A 23,959-nucleotide genomic window follows, 5' to 3' on the forward strand; every position below is an offset into this window, starting at 1 on the left:
AAATCCTTCATTTCTGCACGTCAGGTGACTACCGCTGAGTGAGGGTAGGATAACGCGAACATGGGGAGTCAGTGTGAGCACAATGGCTTTGTTTAACACAGAAGCATAGTTTTACTTAAACCTACAGTCTTATAAGAAGTTTAAAGCTGCAAAAAAAATGACCAGTGAGAGAAATAAAACAGCGGCTCTGATGTGTTTTATGCAAATATGGTGTGTAGACGGCAGGAGGAGAAATGTAAAGGAGCCAGCAGTAACCTAGCAGCAACACACACAAACATCAGTCTTTCTCTTTTCAGCATGAACCTGCTCCCCTCCCTCTCTGTGCTGCTGACAGGTCTGCAGATAGGCGAACAAAAACGGGACGAACGCCAGAAGTCCCTGGAAATTTACAGGCCCACCAAAAACTGCAAGTGCATGTGCCAAGGAATGAAGGCGATAATTAAAGAGTCGCCTGGATATATTTAGGTTTTAAATGCACTAATCTACAGTCACACCGGTACGTTTTTTTTTTCTTTTGTTTTTGTTATAAAGGAGCTGGTTTTCCCCTCAGTTCCAGATTTAGACACAGAAAGGGAGTTGTCAAAAAAAAAGTAGCAGAAAGAACTCTTAACATGCAGGTTTTGTTGCTTTGTTCTAAGGTTTTTAAAATACAAAACTAAGCAAAACTTTCATCAGAAAAAAAACATAAACCATCATACTGTACAGGCTAAAAGTTTGAAAGCAAAGTTAAATTAGCAGAAAAAAGATTACGTAATTTGTGAGCTTCGCAACAAATGAAATCTCAAAGATAATCAGGTATTTGTTGTTTGTTTTCGTTTTTTTTGTCTTACTTAAGCTTTGCGACCTCCTCTGGCAACAACAAACTGTGATTAACATTCAAATATTAGAAGCAATAAATCCTAATTTTCTCCCTTTGGTTTCAAACCTTTCCTCATAATACTTTCAATGAAGTTTAACATGTTTACCTTTATCATCTGTGTAAATAAAAGACGTAGTTAAATTATTGCCTGCCTGCTTTTCAAACTGTGCAATACGAGTTTGAATAAGTGGCTTGAAGTCTAAAACTTCAGCCAAAGCCAGTGCTACATACATCAGCTGGGGTTTAAATCTGTGAATGAGGGCACACAGGGCGATGCCGCTTCTCCAAGACGACGTCAGGTCTGTGATGGAGACATTCCTGTAGCCCTCGGTCTGTTTCTGGCACCAGGAAAGGAGCCGCGACGGCCGGATCTCAGACTCTGTAGAAGAAACATCAAAAAAGAAAAAAATAAATAAATAAAAAATGTTAGAGAGACACGGATCAGAAAATTATGTAATACCGGGGTAAAAGGGACAGAGTGCTTTTAAATAAGGAAGTGAATCCTGAGGTGAGTGTGTGTGTCGGGAGCTGATTGTTCATAAAGTCTGAAGAACGTGTTGTTGATCATCAGATACATATTGTAACACGTGTTTGTCTGCCGTTTGTAAATGATTACTGCTTAGACTAAAGTTTATGCATATTATGTATTATTATGTAATTATGTTTAAATAGGAGCAAAACAAAGAGAGAGAAATTATAGCAGCATTCCTAAAAGAATCCCTCTAAAAGAGAGCAAGTCCTATCAGTAAAATCAGCGCCCTGAATAACAGCGAGGTGAGTCAGCAGCTGCCGGTTTGATGACTCCTCTGACACTTACCTCGTCTGTAGAGATTGACAGGCCGTCGTATGGTAGCAGCACGCTCCAGGGAGCAGGAATTTAGCTCTCCAGTGACGTACAGATGACGCACCTAAAATAAAAAGACGCATCACAGTAAATATATCTCCATGTTTGGAGAGTTCAGGTTAGAGAAAATGAGCTTACTTGGTGAGGCCTAACGCAAGAGGAGTTGAGGTTGGGGTATCGAGTTGAAGGGTCTATGGTGTACTGGTCAAAGTTTTTGGCAATGTTTTCTGGAGTAGTTTGTGGCAGAAGTCGATAAATACTCTCCCTAAATTATACATAGAAAGTAATGTGTTCATAAAGCAAAGGTGAACTTGGGAAGAGTCGAAAGCACCATGAGAAAGTTCAGGACAGAATGTGCATGTACCTTTCTGCCAGAACTTCCAGAACCGTCCGACCTTCAGCCCAGCTCTTTACCATCCAGGCCGTGTCGAACGCAGCCAGGAAACCTCTGGCACAACCAGTCCCCATTGGCCAGAAGGGCTGCAACAAAGCAAATGCATCAAATACTATATGAAGGCAGGAACAAAACAACTTTTCAACTTAAACTTGTTCATTCAGTGACATTTTGACATTTCCATGAAGTAGAAGGGAGTAGGGCTTAATTTAGTGTACCGAAATATGCAAAACAAAAATGCTCTAGACGCATGACTGGGTGTCACTTGTTAATGATGTTTGAAGAGGGTAAATCATATTTGATGACCTCACAAAAATTATGGATTATGATGCAACTGACATGGTGAAAAAAGGACAAGAGTGCAATGTTTTTATTTTTAACTTTTCAAGGTTGCCTGAATTTTAAAAACATGCGTTTACTCCTCCAGTAGTTGCTATGTTTTGCTTTGCCGTGTCACATACCACAGATCTGACTTCACACAGTAGATATCTCAGATATTTTTTAATAACCATTGAGTGTGAAAGCAGACAGAGGTCCTGCACATGTTCCTGCAGGCAACTGTAACATCTAAAAAGCGGCACAAAAAACTCTATGTATCTGCCGACAAGAACAGGATTAATTGAGGTGAAAGAAATTAGATAAACCACTCACAGGCTGGCATATAAAAAATCCCCACCCTCTATTTTTTTAGAGACATCACCCCAGTTTATCTGGCGCAGATCATTTCAGACTCCGGTACTTATCATTTAATGTATTTCTCAAGCTCTCAGCATCTGAAGTCAGTCTAATTTACTGCGTCTGGTCTGCCTTGGCCTCCCTTACCTCCAACAGACTGTCGCCAACTAGCGCCACCAGCAGCTGGTGTCCGTATCTCTCCCTGACCAGAGCGGCGTTCTCGGACGCATGCATGCTTGTGAAGTCAAACATGGCCACATCTGGCTGCCCGCAGTGATTCATGGCGTAATCGAGGGTGGGAAGTTGGTAGTTGGTGCCAAAGTCAGCAGCTTCTCGGGCGTAGCTCAGAAGGGCTTCCTGGTTGACATTTTCACTGCTCAGCAGCATCTGAGTGTCCATGTAATCCTGTTTAAATGGAAACGAGCAAGAGAAGAATCCAGAAAGTGAAGTCTTAGCTTTGTGTCAGACACAAGGTTTCCACATTCAAGGCGTACCACGGTTTCAAAACCACTAACATGTTGTATTGCACCTTTTGGGTAAGTTGGATGCTTTTCACAGGCATGCCAAAGTCAGTGCAGTTGTTCCCCATGTGGAGCACAGGTTATAACAATCCTCCTCTCCCTGTGTTTACTGTGAGCCATCAGTCAGCTGTGTAGGAGGAGGAAACCACCCAGACTTTTGTCTTGTTAAAGAAAAGAGGTTTGCTCTTTGCAAATTCAGAAACACGCCACCGAAGAAGCTCCACAAAAACAACTTTTCTGATTCTGTTTCTATGATGCTTGAAAACAAAAACAACCCCATCAAAATTAATACAGATAAGAAAACACGGTTTACTTACATTGATGACAACTTTTTTGTCCAGCAGACTTTGTTTCTTTGCCGTCATGACGAAGTAATGTGTGCTGTCCTTGTAATAGACGATGTTCTCCAGATCAATGCCTGCAGAGAAATAGCAGCGTCTTAACACTCTTACACTTCACAAAAAATTACCTTTGAAGGCTACTTGTTATGATATGATTGGATAGACTCATCAGTCAAAGTTGTTCATTCATAAATCTCTAATCTCCATTTTATTTTTGTTGTACTTTTTTTATTTTTCATTTACAGAATCCCATACATTTCTAAAAAAAAAAAAAACACAAAACTAGCTAAAAATAAACCTACACTACTGATCAACCAAGTTTGGACCAGGTGTTTAATTTGTACTAAGCCGTATTTAATCAATCAAGTTTATTTGTATCGCACATTCAGAAACAAGCAGTTCAGAGTGCTTTGCATTGTAAAACACAATAAGAAGTCATAAAAACAACCTAGAGTCAACAACTGAAAAACCAGAGACAAACGTTACATTTTGACAACGGCTGCCATCATCAAGATCAAGTCATGATGTCAGTTTAATCTGTAAATTTCATACAGGTCAAAACTACCTGTCTCTTCTTTGAGGTCAAGAAAGAACTTCTGGTTGAAAATGAAGGCCACTCCGCTGATCTCCTCTACTTTTGCCTCCGCAGTTGTGTTCCTGTTGATAAAGTTGGCGGTGATGGCGATTGCCAGTTTACCTCTGAACTCTTTCCTTTTGAAACCTGGTAAAAACACACACACACACACACGCGCGCACACACACACACACACACACACACACACACACACACACACACACACACACACACACACACACACACACACACACACACACACACACACACACACACACAGAGGCAGAGAGAGTTAACTGGGAATGCTTGTTGTCCCAGAAAGAGGGCTATTAACTCATCTGTTTAAACCAAAAGCAATCCAACCCCAAACCATAATGACAGGGCATTTATTTTTGGAGAAGGACTTTAGTAAAGGAACAGAGGTCATATTCTGTACGAAGCACATGGAATTAAGTTAAATTAACTTCCTTGTAAATAATATTGTTGCCCAAAGTAAACAAAAGTATTTAAATAAGACTTGTTTTTTTACATATATTGTTTTACAACAACTTAAAAGATTTACTGTTTGCAACAGAAATATGCTTTACGGGACACTAACCGAAGTTAGAGACTTATGCAAGTCTGTGCTGCATTGTCCCCAAAATGTCATTTGACTGCTTTCCCAAAGGCAGCAGCACTGAACTAGCCTGATTGCATTTAACTGTGTTACCATAAGCAGGCCACAAAAGCAGCACACAAGCAAGCGGGCTGCAGTAAAAAAGAAAGTAATTTTCCCTCTGGGTTCTTCATGATTACAAAATGAGCTAAACATTTCATTCTGGTTCAAAAAGTCCTTTTAAGGAATAAGCATTTGATCCGAATTAGTTGTTCGATGACAGCATTTTTAGAGAAAAACTGAAAACAGCAGAGAGTTGGAGCTGCTCCACCGTGAATGGATCGGCTTTGGTTCTATTTATATTTAGCGATCCCCAGCGGGAGAGATAGATGACTTCATCCAGGCGCAAACGAGAGCAAGAGTTTAATCTTAGGCAAGAAAAAATACACAATAGCATGTTAAGGTCTTGAATCATCCCTCGTTGTTTTCTGTTTTTCCTCCAAGGAGCCGGATTCTCTCGTAATCTTTTTTGAAGAGCTCTAACTCAATATCGATAAATGATGTTTGAAACTCTTACTGAGGCTTTTATTTGACTTTTTCCACTCATTTTATGTCCAGATCTGTGGAGGAATGTTTGTTTTTATTGTAAGTTAAACCACTTTGCTCTTTCCCCCTCCCACCTTTTTTCTGAAAATATGACATTAAGATGTTTGATTACTGTAGACATTTCTACGTTGTCTTCCAATTGAAAGCTTTATTTATTTATTCAAGCATAAACATGGACCATGTTCAGGAACGAGAATTGGAAAGAGTTCAAATGTTAGACAGAAAAATGTAATAAGAAAAGTCTATAAACGTCTGTATAATACACAGAATGTATATTTATAGAGTTTAGATTATGTGCAAAGAAGTGCATTCTGCATATTTACTAGTTACATTATGACTTAAAACTCCTAAAGGAGAAGATTTAATGCTGATTTGCAGAGCTGTAATTAACTTTTTTTTCTTCTTTTTGCATGCTTCTGTGTTTCAGATCATTAAAAAATTATAATATCAGACAAAAGGTAACCTGAGTAAATACAAATGCTGATTTCTTAGTTCATGTCACAAACATAAACTAAACCATCTGGCTATATTCTAAAATGTAATTTATTCACAGAGTCACAAAGCCTAAGCCACAGTGAGAACCATCATATCAAAATTACTCCAAAAGAGCATGAATCACCTGGGACAGTAGTCACTGCAGGCCAGAACCAAAGTCCAACTTCTATAAACATATTTACTTTTAAGAATCTCTCCTGATGTAAATTGGATGATTCCTGCTTTGAAATCGTTTTTACCCCTTTGTCAGTTATTTCAATGCTGGAGGATCTGGGAGCGGCACCAGATCCCAGTCATGCGTCAACGAGCTCTTGTCATGTTTAAAAAGTGCAGAAAGCAACCACAGCTTCCTAAACTGTCCAGGCCTTTTGTTTCCCTGCGTCTCACCTTCCAGCGTGTTTCTCCGCCCATCGGCCCCCACCACCACATCAAACTCAAAGTCAGCCACCGGGTGATCCGCAGGTCGGATTGCGGCCCTCCACCCAATCGCTGAAAAGAGAAAAGGCAACTGGGAGTGTTGGGTAAATCCACGCACATGCATGCAGGTTTCAAATCAATTTAATCCCCCCTTTGTGATGCGAAGAACATGAGGAGCATCACATTATTTGGACTGTTCTTGTTGGACAGCCCTGTTCCTTTAAAGCTATATTAAATTTGTCAAATCTGGCATGACGAGGGGGAAAAAAATTGTAATAACTGTACAATTAAAGGCTTAAATGTGGATATGCTTCTCCATTTAAAAAAAAAAAACAGCAAAATGTTGCAGCAGATGTGTTAGATGAGAGTAGGTGTTGCTTGCCAGTTTGTTGTGAAATAGTTTGTGTGTGGAAAATACCGTCCACAGAGTCAAGGGCACAGCTAAGTCAGTCACAGTGGAGCAGGAGGGATAAGTCCAGCTCTAAATTTAGCCAAAGCTGGTGTTGTTATCGCCACGACGATATGAAAACTGAACTGACACCTCCTGACTTATCGTGCGCTAAGCTGAAGGCCGGAGCGGGATGAGGGGGGTCAAGTATCCACTGAGCTTTGGTCAAATGTTATGAAACCTGAAATGAGGCTGTACATATTCTGTCTTAAAATAAAATAAAATAGGCCACTGGTTAGTGTATTGCAGAGTGGTAGTATAAATAGCAGAAAAAGATCAGTTACAGGGAGATGATGCAAATTACATGATCTTTGCTATTTTTACCTGCAAATGATAAAAACAAAACCCGTGCCAACGTTTGAGTCGTGTTTATTAGTGAGTGTCAAGGAAATAAAATATTCTCAGACGAGATGTTCCCCTTCCCCTTAAATGTGCAGCAGAAGCAGCAAAGCAGGAATGTAAACAAGGATCCTGCAGGAAGCTAAACTCCACCTGTCTAAAAAAAAAAGATAGATTTCTCAAAATGATCCTCCTAAAAGTTAGACATATTCCAGGTGCTTAAATTCCCCTCATTTCTCCACTGTCTAAACCTCCTGTTTGAATACCACAGCCAAAGCGGAGGTGAGAATGAGTACCTTCGTTTTGCTGATCTTCTGGAGGCTCCAGCAGCTTAATAAACTCCACGTTGATGTGAAACTCCACAGCGACGATCAGAGCCACCTTCAGGAGGATGAGCTGCAACTGCTGAATGCCTGGCGGAGACAGACACAAGTCCATGTTTTCGTGTTTGCTTTTCATCTTACCGTTGAGAGCAAACTCTGCCTGCAGGCGATACGTCTGCAACGCTGAGCGGCGCCTCCAAATAGGCGGAAAAAAGGAGAGCATGCTTCTCTCAAGAAGGCCAGTGAACTCATCCTTTTGTGGGGTTTAAGCAACAAAAAGGATGGCTTTCCTTTTCAAATGTTTACCAAGCAGTTGAATTGGAGGACATGGCAACCTTGAGGTTTTTCAAGTATTTCTTTATGAAATTTTTCCAACATCTAAAGAAAGAAAGTAACATTTTCACAGCCGTTTACGGTTACAGGAAGGACGCTAGTAGTGCATTGGCTCCAAATTTCAGGTTTTAGGGATTTGCAGTAAAAGGGGTGGGGGGTACAGAAGGTGAAGATGGCCTCATATTAAAACAAATTATCTCGTTATTGTTGTATTACTATTTCTTTCAACACCTGTCTAGAGGTAAGTAAACTCCATGCATCATATTGTACAGTTTATCATGCAAGAAAACAGTTGAATCGCTGGAGCGGTATGATTTAAAAGGCCGGCTTTTGTTCCTGTGAAGTCTGATACTCACTGATGTGGTCGATGGCTCCGGCGCAGAACTTTCCGTAGAACTTTTTGGCCCCGAGGCCCCGCAGGTCATGGATGGTGTAGGGCCAAAGATGGAGCACGTTGTGCCTCGAAAAAGAATCCCTCTTCTCAATCACCACCACCTTGGCACCCATCAAGGCAAGCTCTATGGCGGTCCGCAAGCCACACGGACCTCCTCCGATGATGAGGCACTGAATGGAACGACAAGGCATGCTGGTTATTACAAACAAAGAGCACAGTTAAATGACCTACATCAGGGTGACATCTTTGTCACAGAATCAGCAGAAAGCTTGTTGAAACGGAGAAGGACATTACAATTGTTTATAATGAGCTCTGGAGCGTTCTGCAGCTCCATACATCACGAGAAGGAGTTGTACTTTACTGCTCCGCCGCTGAGACGCTTTAAAGTGTCTCATTCAGGAACACTTAAGTAAGATAAACTCTTATAATCAGTCCAGTCTGCACAAGATTGCTGATGTATGTGTGATTGTATTATTGGCAAAGCTACAATGTACAAAAAGAAAATAGTTTGCACATGCTTGGAGTGATGTATTTATTAGTAAGCGGCCCGGAGACACATAGTTCAGGTGTTATTCACAAAACAGCCTCACCGAAGAAAATGCATGAAGTCAGTTTGAGGTTTAAGTGTCTGTCTGAGCATGTGCGGTTGAAACATTACATCATCGTCCATAATGATAGATGAAAGAGGTGACGCATGTGTGTTGGCACAGTCCTCCTTTTTCTTTCCGTTTGAAGACATTACGAGACTTTATGAAGAAAACTGTTCAGAGATGGGGCGCATGATTATTTTGACATTTAAACCAGAAGAAAGTTTTCCTGCAGTGCTCAGCAGTTTCCTGTCTCAAAGACTTCAGCAAATTAGGACGGAATACATTTACTTTTCATTTGCCTTTCCTACAAATGCTCAGCTATCCGACACATAGATGCAGTAGATAGAAATTTTGACTCCTGGCATCAGATGTAGTTACAAAATATGACAAGGAGGTTTGCATCGGTTCCATGACATCGGTTCAATAACAAAACATGCTGAACCGTGAGACACCGGCAAAACAGCCATGAAAACAACATAAACATGACAACCCCCCTCCAACCCCCCCCCAAAAAAAACAAGTTTGTCCCATTGACAACTTCATAGCCCAACTTGATACGTTGGTCATTTTGTCCCATCCACCACCGCTTAAACACTTTAGAAAAACTGTCATGCATTGTTATTTTCTGGAGATAAATAATTATAAAGATGTTTGTATTATTTAACTTTAACATGTTTTTCAAGATTTTCAACAACCTTTTCAGACAGTTTTGGCTCAGAAGCCTTTTTGGGATTGTCTGACTCTTATAAAATATGACAGATAATGAGACCTGACCAAACCAAAATGACTCAGAATTACCTGTTTTATCAGAGTAACATAACAGTACTTCTCCAAAGTAGACTTCAGGAAGGTTAGAAAAAATTCATTTTGATCATTGAAATTCAATCATTGAATTGAAATTCATCTCAATTCCTTTCATTTCATTTCAATGCTGCTATGAACAATACTAAGTTCTATACATATAAAACTAAAACCATTGGGAATGTCATAAAAATGAATGCCATTTTGGAAAAAGCAACATTTTGTATCTTCTCTAGGGATTTTAAGACCTGCCTTGACAACTAATGTATAAAATATTTATTTTCAAATATTCTATTCATGTGCTATTCTAAGGAATATTTACTAAATGTGACTCTAGTATAAAATATCTCCATCAAGAGGTCGCTCAGAGTTAATACAGAGGTGAAACATCAAATCTTTAGAATATGACATATTTGACATATATGAATATGAATATTTTAATAAAATTAAAACAAAGTTCAGCATCTCATAGTTATTTATCACCATAGTTTCTCATAAAACTTACAGAAGTAATAAACCGATACACTGTGGCATCCTTACAGAAGTATGTTTTCTTTTTTTGCTGTGTTTTTGTGTTTTAATTCGTGTTGTTGCCTCATATTAAAATCTGCTCTACATTGCATACTACTCCTGCACCGACAACCAAAAGCCTTTTGTGTATCTATGACCTGCTTCTCTCGTTCTTCGTAATAAGCTGCCTGAGGCTGTCAGGGTGATGCATTGTCAGACGAGAATTCACAGACGCAGGTGGTGTGCACACTGCCCTGACAAGTTTAAACTTACGGTTATTCTCCTGTGCAAAGCAATGCTTAGTGCACCGACGCGCAACAGATGAGGAACAACATCATTTATAGACGCACGATAGAGAAACTTTGTCAAATCCACTTTCAAGAGCAGCCATTGTTCTCTAAACTCGTGTCACTGTTTTGATTTCTCTATCAGCCATGAGCAGAAGTGTTTGTTTTTACGTTTTCCACTCACTGATCAGGGATTTTGTTTTATTTTTTTCTTTTCCCCTGAACTCTGGTGCCACATCTGCTGAGTCAGGACACTGGTTTCCTCTCAGCTCTCTCCACCTGTGTGACCCCCGCTCTCCACCCACCACGACCTCACCCCGACATTCATCAGACCCAGGCAGACAGCCTGTGAACAAACTGTCAGGTTGATCTGAGTACATTGGGAAATGGACAAATCATGCATTGTCATCAGGCATAAGAGAGGGGTTTTGTTGGTAAATTATACTAACAGCTGATAACAGCTGTGTGACACCTCTGACGAAGATGGAAGCGCGTCAAAACATGTCAGGTATGTCTGAAGAGACATAGAATAGCTGAGTGTCTATAAAAGATCTTTAAGATTGTATCACGTCTAGACACAATGCGTTTCACTGAACGCAAGCTGCCTCCCTTAGATCTGATGAAGTGCGCCGAGGCTGACGTGCAGCACGATTTATGTGAAAAGACAGATTTTGTCGTACACAATAAAACTTAACAAGACGGACGCTCTGCCTCTGCTACCATCTGCGTTAGGCTGTAAAAATCGTGGCATCACATCCTGTTAAAAAGACTCAGCAATATGAAGAAAAATCCCTGAGTGAAATCGCATATGCCACTGATGGGGAACAGAACTGACAGAAAAATTGAAGGATTTGTTCACCCAGTAATTGAAGAAGATGCAAAAGGAGATAGCCAGCCTTTGTGAGCAGTAAAAACACAACATACATGTAGGCAGTTCCTTAAAACCAAAAACGTTTTTGCTTTGCTTTCAGAAAAAAACTCTTTGTCGAGTCAAAAATACAAAATAAGAAACTCTAATGCACTTGCCTTTTTTAAGTTGTTGCCTAAGATATTCTCAGCCTTAGACAATAACTAAGCAGAATGTAACACATTTTAATAATAACCACATCCCTGCTCCAAACGCTAAGGAAAAACGAAAAGGTAGCCAAACAGAGTCTAACTGGGGCCAAATAATCAGAGTTGCTGAGTGATGCTGTCTCTTCCCCTGTGCAATAAAAAACTTGCTGAATCTGAGCACAGCTGACAGGTGAACACTTCTCCAGGTTTCGACTTTCTCTCATCACCTTTTTTGTGCCTCCTCCCCTTACACCACGACCACCACAACAACAAAAAGAGAACAGACTTTTAATCTATCATCTTGTGAGTGTAAGATAGAAGGAAGCAAGGGAAGAGAAGGGTTGTAGGACGTAAGGAACAAAGATAAAGGACAGAATGAAGCAAGTGAAGTAGAAAGGGAGCGTGAGAAAAAATACAAAACAGGAAATGATAAAAATGAAAGAAGGAAAGTAAGGAAGGATATAAAGTGGATAAGAGGAGACAAAACAAAAGATTCAAGGAACAAAAGTCATAAGGAAAGGTCCAGTGTAGGACACAATGAAGGAAGCACAGAGGTAAGGAAATAAGAATGGGCACTACAAAGAAGGAAGAGGAAGGTACAAGAAAATAACAAAGGACAGAGTGAAGGAAAAAGAGAATGACATGGAAAAAAGGACAGAACACTTAGATGATTTTCTACATTACAACACTTGGAAAATCCTTAAATCAAACCCCAAACTTTTCCAGAAGTATAGGAGCCATGAATAAGATATAAATCTACTGGGTTGCATAAAGATTAAACAACTGAGCCTGGGTTAGCTGTTCCACACTAAACTTTAACAGGATGTCAGAGTCACACTTATGTCCAATAAAAACAAATCATGTGAGATTAAACAACAAAAACTACTTCCTAAATCCTAAAACTTTAATGTTGTATGAAACAAACGTTTAAGCTGGACCTTTCACCAGTGTGGTTTCAGGCCTGTCAGCAACACAGTTAACCTGATGGGTGTGTTTTAATATTTTGGAAAGACTCTCCTGCTCCAGTTGCTAATCTCAACTCTTCTAGGCTGTGGATAAATTAATAACTCTGCATCCACTTCCTTAAAACAATGATCACATTAAAAAGGAATGTGCAAGCATAATAAATAATTGACATTTATGACAGAAATAATAGCAAACTTAACCACGACACATTGTTGAACTGATTGACTTTCATACCAACGTCAAAAATGCTGACAAGAAAATTAAATATCCTGATAAAAAAATATTTCCGTCTGCATTTTTATCTTTATTGCACAGGTGTACAGAACCACACGGGAAATGTGAAGCAGCAGATGAATAAAATGCAACAGTCCAGTCTGCCGGCAGTGAAGACAGGAAAGCATTTTTCTGCTGAAAACATGTAGCTCTGGGCTTGCAGCAGTAAATCAACTGGATATTCTGGACAGCAGCCAAACAAAAGATACAGCTTCTAAAATGTCACCAGGCACAATATAAATAGAGAAAACGTAATTAACCTAGCTTTATAATAAAATTACATTTGTTTTTAAACTTATTACCTTGTTTCATGATATTTGTTCTGAGCCAAATACAAAAGCTTTCCTGCTGTTTTCTAGGAAAAGATCTCAGATGTGAAAAAAGGTTAATTTACCATCCTTTAAACATCTTATACAACATTTCTACATAACATTAATATTTGCTTAGCTAAGCTAACTGTATGAGCTGTAGGTGTCAGCTAATCATTCTAATCATCAGCTGATTAGAATCAGCTAATGATTTGTTTTGTTGCACCTGTGAGTCACAGCAGATCAACAACAAGTTATATTCAGCCTCTTGATTTGCAGCTATGTACAGCAATGTCATTCGGTTTTGCAGAAGAGGCGTTGTTAAATTCAGAAAACAATGACAAAAAAAGCTCACACATCAAAAGGTGGAATGATGTGAAAACACATGTTATACGTTTGGCTAAAACTTAAGTGAAAATGATTTCCAGTTGTGGATAATTTGCTACTTACTGGTTATTGATCACAGTAGATCTTAGCTTAAATGTCCGATGTGACTATTGCAGGCAAGACACAGACTACTAATAACTGCTCCACAAAAGCTGATACAGATGAAAAGACAAGGGAAAACATGTCTCTAAATGCATGTATTTATCTTCTGTCATTATTACCCAGTTCTACACCTCCATCATATTTAACATTACTTTTTTTCTTAAAGATGGAAGGAAATAGTTAAACTCACCTTTGTCCCCACACAAGCTTGACCTTTCTTGTACTCCTTGTGGGATATCCTTTTGTCCAACTTGCTCCAAAGTGCTTTGGCCTTCCAAGAGGTGACCTTCGCCTTCAGGCTACTGTAGAAAGTGTTGTGGTTCGCCGGATCAAGGTCCAAACGTCTGCAGAGGACGTTGAAGGCCTGCAGAGTCCCTTTACAGGTGGAGGCCTGGATGAAGTTCTCAAACAGCTTCCCGACGTTGTCGCTCTCCTCCTCCATCTTTCCCATCTTCCCCTCTGCAGCAGATGTCTCGGTGTGCCGAGGTTCCTGCTCAGCGTCGCTCAGCTCGCTCTGCCAGATGTGGCTACACCCTCGGCTTGGCCCGCACCATCATGCCCATTCTGAGGAGGCAAGACACATAGCAGTGATGTCATTCCACGGCAAAGAGTCCAACAGATGGCTTTGAGTAACTTTGTGTTTTTCCATTTTCTACTTTTAGCCAAAAGGTCTTTTTACATAACTTTAAATGGATAATAGATTTGAGTAACGAAGCAGTTTGACTGCTTTTTGTTAGGAAAGCATTCCTTTACCCATTATCTAAGGCGGGAGGCATTCTGAGACGTGGTAAGCTTACACCCACATGAACAAGATAACATTTCGAGTACAGACAAGGTTGAAAAAATATATGCAGTTTCCAGTATGCAGCAAAGCAGAGCAACCTTGTGATTGAACTTCGGGCAGCTGCTGACAATATTTCTAACTCTTGCTTTACAGACACAACTACAGGATCCTAATCTAACCTTACTAGTTCACAAAATGTGATGGTTTCACAACCTCGAGACTCAAGGAATGTCCATATCATATTACTTTTTTCCCCTGGGTTTCCTAAAGATAAGTAATTTGACTTGACAACATCTTTTAACATATTCTTTTAATGGTGATACCAGTAGTCCTATAACTTGAGTAAATTCAAATCCTATGTGTATGTCTTCCAAAAAATTTGTCTATATGCAAAACTTTGCATGTGATCCTAATCAGTAGCTCACTTAACTTTTCAAAGGTATTGTTCTACAATTTTCTTTGGACTTTGGCTGCTTTTTGCTTTCAATATGTGTCCATGGCAGCATTTTATTCAGAGTGTCCTTAAACAGAAGAAAAGTGGATTGTTTTGGGAGACGATTCCGCTGTTTCTAGCTCATTCTCACAAACAGAAACCAATACTTGCTTGACAACAACTTTGTTTATGTACCTAGGGCAGTCTGAATTTACATTGGACGACCATATTTGGCTATGCTGGCTTTACTACAGACTGTTAATGGGATCAAATATCAAAATCAAGAGCTCATGAGCTTTAAGGAAGCGTTTTTTGTCTAAGCTTTGTTGAAAGGATTCTCTACTGTCTTTACTAAGTTTACTGTCAGAAAACACATTTACATATCTTTTTTGTCTTTATTAAAAAATTTGCATTTCCCTTGATTATAAATATAAATGTGCTCAATACATATTTATCATTTATTTTATTCTCTCTTAATGTATGGCTATTGTTTCATAATAAGGATATTTAGTTTCCAGGCCTGGTTAGTGGTTCTAGCCAGATCTCTGTGCAACTACTTTTAATGGAAACGCATGCAAGCAAAAACAGATTATTTACACAGGCCTAATACTATAGCGTGCACTGAAGCAAGCGTGCTTACATGTGTGCCTGAATGTGAAAAATGTTGCTTCTAAAAACACGCGCTCACATCAGACTGAAGCCGAACTGATACAATTAAAGCCCCGTTCCTCCAATCAACCATCAAGCACTTAAAACTCTGTGCCAGAAACTGGTGCCAGAGGCTGACATCAAAGCAAAATGTTGAAAGTTTCAGCACAAGGCCCGAGTGTGCCGACGTGGGTGGAGACCACAGCTTCCGTGAGTTTTGGGGGGAAGCCTGGCTTTGAAATTTTAATGTCCTGCAGAGTGGGACGGGTGTGGTTAGACAAGAAGCCGTAGGGGCGGTGCAGGGTCTAAACACCCACCCACCCACCCACTGTATTCCACTGATACTGTCACACCACAATCCCAGGCAGCGATGTGACGCAAAGTTGTTTATGTAGATGGTAAAAAAACAAAAAAAACAGGTGACCATTCAGTAACGACTCACATATTTCTAATTATGTCCTCATGCCACGAGGGTTTGAACTTCGTTCCAACAGCAACAAAATTTCTCTCCAGGCTAAAGTTGGCATGTTAATTTGCACAGAATCCTGTTTGGCCACGTGTCTGCGTTGTGTTTCTGACCCTCTTGCTTTACAGAAATACTTAAAGTGAGACAGGAGATCCACGTAACCCACAGAAATGCTCCATATGCATTTTGGACCGCTACAATATCCTGTCAGCATATTCTATGGAGGCCCTTTTTCGACAATCACCCAGCCTTTAGTGGGCTGGCATTCCTTTGCCACGTGGCTGCAGGAGCTCTGAAGTCGTCCATCATCATCCTTTCAGAACAAACTCTTGGTCCTCTCATCGGCTCCACTAGGCAGCCGGGTGCAGGATGCAACCATGGTTTCTTGGAAATGTTCAGGTTTGTCATCAAACAAGAAGATACGACAAAGATTCAAAGGGCATAATGCATAACTGGAGGTGTAATCTTTGACAAGGATCAAACAGCTCTTGCATTTCTGGAGCATTTCCACTTCTTGAAGACTTCACAATAAGGAACTTTGTTTTTCTTTTCATGCTTTTTTTTTCGCTTTTATTTTTGCTTGAGCTTTCTAAGAATTTTTTTTTTTTGTGATCTAATTGTATTTCACATTTGGCCACAGTAAAATGTGAACATCTTAAGCGAAACGTCACGTTTTAAAACAAAACGGTAAAACGCCACAACAACTAAAAACACCTGTTGCGTGATTCTGGCGGCACTAACGAAACAAACGCTTAAAATGCCGTTGGATAAGTTGACGCTCAGCACCGAGACTATACCCTTCCTCTGACACATGGACTTCACCAACTCGGTCTGACAGAATGGAAAAGTGACTTGTGGGCAGACAGAAAGAGGAAAACCCTCAGAGCGGCTGTAAAAATACAACCGAGCGAAACGGAAAGATTAGCCTCAGCAGAGACAGATAATGGTTGAGAGGATCACAGAGTTTATTACTACGTTGGTTTACATTTCCTTTCTGTCCAGTAAATGATGGGATTAAGTGAAACCAGCTGTGGCTAAGAGAGAAAAGTAATGGGGAGTGATTCAGTTCCCAACAACAGGGATGGATTCATTCATGCCATTTATCAAACAAACTACTGCTCACCACTAACACCCTGTGATTTTAATCATGAAGGCACCTTTACTGCATTTGCGCACACTCCCTAATATAATGAGCGTTTTTACATTGTTCAGAACAGAATCAAGAGAGAGGCATGCAGTAACACGGTATCTGTTCGTAGTTTGATAAAGAAGGAATGGTATGAATGTAAAATATGTAACTGCTACAGTTCACGTTAAGAGAAAACTAAGCAGGGGCGGTTTCATACTCACTATTTGTTTTTACTGGAAAACATCCAGCAGTTGCATTTTTTTTATATTTATTAACTCAGAATTTTTCAACAAGACGTCCAATAACAAGCATGACATACCATTTGTCCCAATAAAGACACACGAAAAAAATACAGCACCCGGCACAATTGTTGTATTGTAAATTTAGAGAGGAGAGGAAGGCAAAGTTTAAGCTTTATTAGGATCTGGCTAGTAAAGCAAAATTGTATTGGGTAGATTCTTTTACTGTTTGCTTTTTTACAGGGTTCATTGACCATAGTTAAGAGTTACCTTTTTATTTAGAGATTTAACCGATTTGAGCATCATTAGCATCATTAAGTGACTCATCAGGGATGCGATCCTGACAAACCCTCTGTCGGGATGGACTCAAGTTTTTCTGCTCGAAACCTAAAGTTGTGTCGCCGTCAGACAGCGGAGTTACTAATCTGAAATATTTTCAGCCACAAAAACAAACTCTGAAAAGAAGGGGTGATTTTAAAGAGAGCACTGAGCTCATGAGGAATGGGGCAAAGAAAGACAAATTTTTAACACCACAGGAGCAAATAAAATGCCTGAAGTTCTAGGGGATACATCATTCACTTCAAATAACCACAGTGCTCCCTCGGTGTTGGTCATCCTGCATTTTATTCATTTCATGCTGTAGCACAGACAGTCTAAATGGATGAGTTCTTGATTTAAAGAACATCAGGTGTGTTAGAGCAGGAGCTAAAACAAACAGGATACTGAGCTCATTTGGGTCATAGTGGGGAAACACTGAGAGGCTGTCTTGACCTCAAACTTGAGATAACTAAAATAGAAACAGCCCAAAATGACAATTTTCCATTGATAAGCTCAGACTGATGATTTGCAGGACAAATACTGAAAAATTCGTCTTTTTTTTCAATAAAACCCCTATCAGTGATTCACAAGGTTATAATTTATTGCCATGATGTCCTACAACTGAAACTTTGTCTTCTATATTTTGCAACATCGAGTCATCAGAGGGTTGATTCGATTCTGCAAAATATTAAGACACATTTTTAAGTGCGGGGAGAGTTTAGCTTTGTTTCCACAGAGTACACTGCTGCAGACAGAGCAAAAAAATAAAAAAATAACTACACAGCAAGAAACGGAAAACACTGCTGGGAAATTCACATGTACAGTAAGAGCAAGCAGCCAGCAACAGTAATTAGAGACTGAACTGAAGAAAACCAGGAAGGAACCTTCCGCAGGCCTGATAAGCCAGCAAAAACATTGTGCTCATGTACCGTTCAGCCTGTAGGGCAGAACTCTGCACCAGGCCTCCAAAGCTCCTCTTTATTATCTCAGCTCACTAAAATCTGGCTGCGTGTCCAGGCAGCTGTGCCAAAACAAAAGAAGACGTGTCCTGATAACAGTAGCTCGCCGAGAGATAAAAGTAAATGTCAGTCAACTTCAAAGGTAAAAAAAAACAGACACAAAATGTTCATTTTAACTAAAACAGGCGCAAGAATGTGGAGCTTTCTGTCCGCAGGCTCACCTGACCTACAAGGTGTGTTCAGCACATGGCTCTTTGCACAATAACTCACTGAGATTAGTTATACCTGACTGCCTTTGATCCACATCACAGAAAGGCGCAAAGGAGGTTTAATAGTATTATTTCTCAGCAGGAAAATCGGCCCGGCAATGCTCAGAATAGACAAGTTTCAAGTTGCAGGAAAAAAATTTTTTAAAAGTCGCATGACTTGGAAAATAAAACAAGAACAAGCAACTCTTTGTTTCACAGACAAATATTCAACATCCACCTGCTCTGGAGTCACTAGAAACAGCTTGACTGAGACTTTTCTCCTCGACAAGACCAAATGTTCGAAATAATTTTACCACAACATCGGAGCCGAGCGCGAAACCGGAGTTGTTCTGGTAGGAAAATTTAATCATGGTGATGCAACACTGCAGGGTTGTGAGCTCCCTCATATTCGGACACTTCATTCCCCGGCTTTTCCTGGAAAGACTTTCTGGCTTCCTGTAAAGATCAAAGTTCAAAGGAAGGCTTCCTCTGCTAAGTTTCACCTCTGAGATTTTAACCCCACATTTGACAAAGTTCACAGATGTCCTTTCTTCTGACAGAAGGAACTTATTAACAGTTTCCTGGGATAACTTTACTACATTAATGCTGATGATTTATTCTCACCACTCTGTTTAGATGCTGAGCAGTCCAATAGGGCAGCACGGATCTTCATAGAAAGGCAGTTATGCCGCAAAGCATAACACCATGTTTTAATCTTACTTGGTAAAGAAAAATAAAAGAGTCAAAAAAAAATCTACTTGTCTTCAACAGTCAGTATTTGTAACCATCATGAAGGTTTTATGTTTTTGAATATAAAAAAAAAAAGTTACAGGCTCCTTCTAAGAGAAAATACAGGCTGAGAAGAACAATCTAATGATATATATCTATGTTTGATTATTTAATTATCCAAAATTGTACTTGGGTTGAAAATATTTACAGATAAACTTTGGGTTTTTACCAAAATTAGCAAAATGCCACTTGCTATATGTGCTTACTTAAAGGATTGTGACAAAAGTGTGATCTTTGAAAAAATCACAGTGTTGTCAGTTTGCTGAAGAAGCATAAAAGTTTGTTTTTCTGCATAACTTTGGAACGGTTAATAAAAACCAATTCAGAAAACATTTAAAATATGTTTTTCCAATTTTCACAGCAGTAGATTTTAAACAAGTTCACTCCAAGTTAAGATAGCTCAGGTAAATTGCTAAAATCCCAAATGCTATATTCCACATTCAACATGCCTCAGATAACATGGGTAATGTTAAAGTTCATGGCTATAGATTGAAAAACAGACTGATCAAGTATAACTTGTTTGCAAGGTTTGTCTTGAGGGAGCCTCTTCTTTTTTGAAAAGAACTTAGCAGCACATTGTAAAGTTGAATTGTCTAAACGCACCGCACTACGTATGGCTGAAAAACAAACGGAGCTTATAAATTCAGTAAACTCAAATTATAGAGCACGGATTTGCAATCATTTGGGTTTCTTTTTCAGCTTTGGGATAGTTTTCAATCACAGTGTTGAACTTAAAGTGTTGAGGCTCAGCCCAAACTGGACCATTAAACAATTAAGAAAATGATTCCCAACTGCAGCAGTAAAATAAAGAAAAGAGAAAATAATCTAATATGAAACCGCAATGGCCCAGTCAAAGTCCAGATCTAAACTCATTTGAGGTGTTGCAGATAAAACCGTGCCCACCACCTTTAATGGCCTCTAGCTATGTTCTGACAAAAAGTTGGCAAGAAACCAAACACAGTTTAGAACTGCAAAAAAGTCTAAATCAATCTCTGTGGTAACATGATGATCTTTAATACGACAGCAAAAATAAATTAAAATTACTTTTAAAAGTCTAAGTCAATCTATCTCATAAACCAAGGCAAAAAGTCCTGAGAGTGATGTTCTGTTGATATTTTCATAAAAAGATATTTTCATAAAAAGTCCCTTACATCTTACAAGGCTAAAAAGACCAAAATATTTTACATCATTGTTTTGCAAGAAACTGGTACAAGCCACTCATTTTGCACACATTTCTCCTAGCTATTTATATAACCTGATCCACAAAGCCTTCACGGCTGCATGGCTTTGTAGCTGTTTTTAATTGCTGCGAACATTATAGTAAACCTGGCAGAGTGTCGCTCTATGAGGAACAACAAACCCCACCTATCTGTGTCAGTTCCTATCTCTTTTGTGTAGCCGCCTGGTCGCATGTGACTGTTTTCTATGCCGTGGAACAAGGAAGGAAACGTGCTGCAGAGAGGAAGAAGTACGTTTACGACGCCTCCCTGGTAATAATGAGCTCGGGCTTCCACACATAGCCACTCTATTCGGCACAATGGAACACGCTCAAATAGTTTTTGCTCTCAGCATGACTTTCTAAAATACTGTATGTCTTATGACTTTCATGTTCATTAATCTGATCTCTCTTTGGTTCATTCATAGAGATAATCCTTTATTATCTGGTTTTATTAATTCGATCGCTTGTTTGATGAACTTTAGGACGGGGAAAGATGTTTTCAAATTTGGCACGGGGGTTCATGTTTGCAACACAACGGTTTCAGTGTTTAATTCTATCACTGTGTTTGCAATATACTGTATTGACTAATATTATTACAGTAAGAGAGAATAAAAGGCTGCAGCAGCCGCTGCAGTTCTGGCATCCTACAGGTGAGTCAACTTTCAGGTGTTGCTAAAACAAACATCAGATTTACAGCAGGAAGAGCATGAGTGCATCTGTCATCTTTGATCAAAAGAATCAAAGAGTTGAGGGAATTAGCACCGTTTTCGGATTCCTCATAAGGATCATCACAGGCCGGGCCTTCATTTGGCTGCGTGCTTGGGGCTTTCTGTACTGTTTGTTTCTCACCACGCATGTTTTTAAGCTAAACTGCAGTATAGCTGGTAATTATACACTAAAAATGAAAGGCTGGCCGTGTAAATTTGCACTTGTAACTCACTGAAGGAGTACTGAAACCTGCAGTTTAGAGTGTCTGCAGACCCGTTGGGTTTTAAAAAAAGTGGATGCTGATGCACAAAGGTCACCTGACTTTATCTGTGCTGTTGCATTAGTTTCTAAGTGTGTGACAATAAAGTTTTAAAAAAAGGAATAAGAGTTAACTATTTTGAATGAGCTTGTTCACTACAAAAAAAACCTGGAGCAAAAACCCAAAAACAAGCAAAAAAAATGAGTTTGATAAAGCATTTGGTTAAAAATGAATAACATTAGAGTAGACAGTTTATTCTAATGTAGTTTATAAGTGTCTATAAACAAATATGTCATATTTATAGCTCTCAAAAGATTAACAAAGTGTACATTTGTTTTAATGACTTTTCTGTCATTTAGAAAACAAATGTGCATATGCTTATTTAATAGAATGAACTAGTACTTAAATAAATTTCTTTCCTTGTGTCATTTCTTTTTAAATGTCACAAATATTCTCACATAAGATTACTAATACTTTATAAGGTTAGCTTCTGAAGGCAAATGGCATTCACAAGTATCACAGTAAAGATCATGAATGCAAATGCATGCCACACTTCTCAGAAACCTACTCTTCAACAGGAAATATGCACCTTCTTCATATGGAACTAGGCTTTTTCATGTATGTATAACATACCCAAAAATAACAGCGTATTCGTCAGAAGAAAATTAAAATGCTGAATTCAGAAACTCTGTGAGGGTGTGGACACCAGACGATAGATTTATTAGCAAGTTAGCCACGCTGTCCGACGCCAATAAGACCAACCTGTGTGATAAAATGTAATTAAAGGTGCTATAAAGTATTAGTCTAAAGGTGTGCGCACAGATGGGATATCTTTCCAGTAGGAAGGAAGTAATGTGGCAGAAGGTCGACGTGTGAAGACAGCACATTGGTGTCTGGACCGCAGTGGACTGTAAATAAACGCTGCTTAGATTAGAACAGTCACAAAGGTTAATTCCTGCAGTCTGATGGCGGAGTGGGATGGGGGGGAAACTTTATCTCCACCACAGGAAATTATTGCTCATAGAACATGAGGAAGGAAAGCAACTGGTGTTTGGGTGACTTCTCAGACCCATACCAGAAAAAATGTGCTGTGGGATCATGCATCATTTTGTAATGTTCTGAGTCACAGCCTGACTGTGTGTTGCATGAAGTATGTTGAAACACAGAGTACAGAAAAAAAAAACCAGAGCTGTTCTAAAAGCAGGTTTTTGTCCTCCCTGTTCTGTTCTTCTTTGATCGGGAGCTTGATCAGGAGGCTGCTGTTCATGTAAGAGCCAGCTGTGTGTATTTGATCAACACATGTGTGTTAACCTTCGTCACTGGGAAACATTAACAGAAAGTTCCTGTGGCTCAGGGATCTCTGGCACTACACACCACACCTTCTCTTTATTATTCAGCTGATGTCACTTTTCAACCCAGAAGTCCATTTTGGAAACTGCTGAGCCAGTGGAAAAGGGAAAAAAACACTTAAACAAAACAAACTTAACTTATACAAAAATAAAGACGACGGACAACTATACCCGTTTATACCCTCCTTTGTCTGTCTGTGAACTCGCGTGTTGAGAAAGCTGCCATTCCAGTTGAGATTGGAGCTGATTTGAGATATAACAAGCAACTACACATGTGCTTGCAACTGATTTATGGCAGAAACCATGAGCATGGCAATAACAAAAAAAAAAAAGGGAAATTGTACAAGAGGAGATAACCTTTGTGTTATCAGAAAGTGGAGACAGGACCAGCTGCCTGACTCCTCTCAAAAAGAAGAGTTTAATCTGGACTTTATAATAGCTGAATCCTGACTGCTCGAGGGAAATCTCCAGAAAAGAATTAAACTTTAAAGATATCACTGTGAGATTATCAAATCATCATATTCTGTCAACCTCCAAACTTCTGCAATAATCTCCAAGGCCAGATTTAGACTGACTTTAATATGAGCTGCTTAATTAGAGCATTTTGTTTCAGTCGCAGGACCATGAGTTGCATTACAGTCAAGTCTAATCGTGTCAAACAGGCAGCCTGAAACACATGCTTTCAGAAACCTGTGAAGGACCCAGTCAGGTGCCTCAGAGCTCCCATCGGCCACTGTGACGAGGACAGACAAACACAGCAAACAGCAAAGTGTAAAAATCAGAAAGAGCTTACCTCATATCTAAACCTGAACTCTCCCGCCTTCCAGAGTCGTCGCTGAAATTAGGAGCTGTGAGAAAAGCGACTTTCTCAGTACCGTCTGACAGATTCTCTGAGCCTGCTGTCTGAGGGCGGCGCTCAAAGCTGGGACACATCCCAGAACTGCTACTGTAGCTACTAAAGCTGCTGAGGAGA

General features: G+C 39.6%; 1 protein-coding gene across 6 annotated transcripts in view; it reads right to left on the bottom strand.

The window, feature by feature from the left end:
* The window catches only part of mical2a (microtubule associated monooxygenase, calponin and LIM domain containing 2a), a 33,133-nt gene extending 9,174 nt beyond the window's left edge, over positions 1-23,959 (bottom strand). For 2 of the 6 annotated variants that reach the window (XM_008405304.3, XM_017304174.2), the window contains exons 1-12: positions 23,780-23,956; positions 13,629-14,002; positions 8,121-8,328; positions 7,405-7,521; positions 6,292-6,393; positions 4,200-4,355; positions 3,611-3,711; positions 2,920-3,177; positions 2,068-2,183; positions 1,842-1,968; positions 1,677-1,767; positions 1,091-1,238 (exon numbers count right to left, since the gene is read on the bottom strand). In XM_008405304.3, coding sequence (XP_008403526.2) covers positions 1,091-1,238; positions 1,677-1,767; positions 1,842-1,968; positions 2,068-2,183; positions 2,920-3,177; positions 3,611-3,711; positions 4,200-4,355; positions 6,292-6,393; positions 7,405-7,521; positions 8,121-8,328; positions 13,629-13,889 — 1,685 coding nt within the window. In that variant the 5' untranslated portion in view covers positions 13,890-14,002; positions 23,780-23,956. Of the gene's footprint in view, positions 1-1,090; positions 1,239-1,676; positions 1,768-1,841; positions 1,969-2,067; positions 2,184-2,919; positions 3,178-3,307; positions 3,421-3,610; positions 3,712-4,199; positions 4,356-6,291; positions 6,394-7,404; positions 7,522-8,120; positions 8,329-13,628; positions 14,003-23,779 lie in introns of those variants that run through there. The other 4 variants (XM_008405305.3, XM_008405303.3, XM_017304175.2 and 1 more) reach the window with 4 other exon arrangements.

This window comes from Poecilia reticulata, chromosome 3 (genome assembly GCF_904066995.2).
Source record: "Poecilia reticulata chromosome 3, P_reticulata-male-v2, whole genome shotgun sequence".
Lineage (NCBI taxonomy): Eukaryota > Metazoa > Chordata > Actinopteri > Cyprinodontiformes > Poeciliidae > Poecilia > Poecilia reticulata.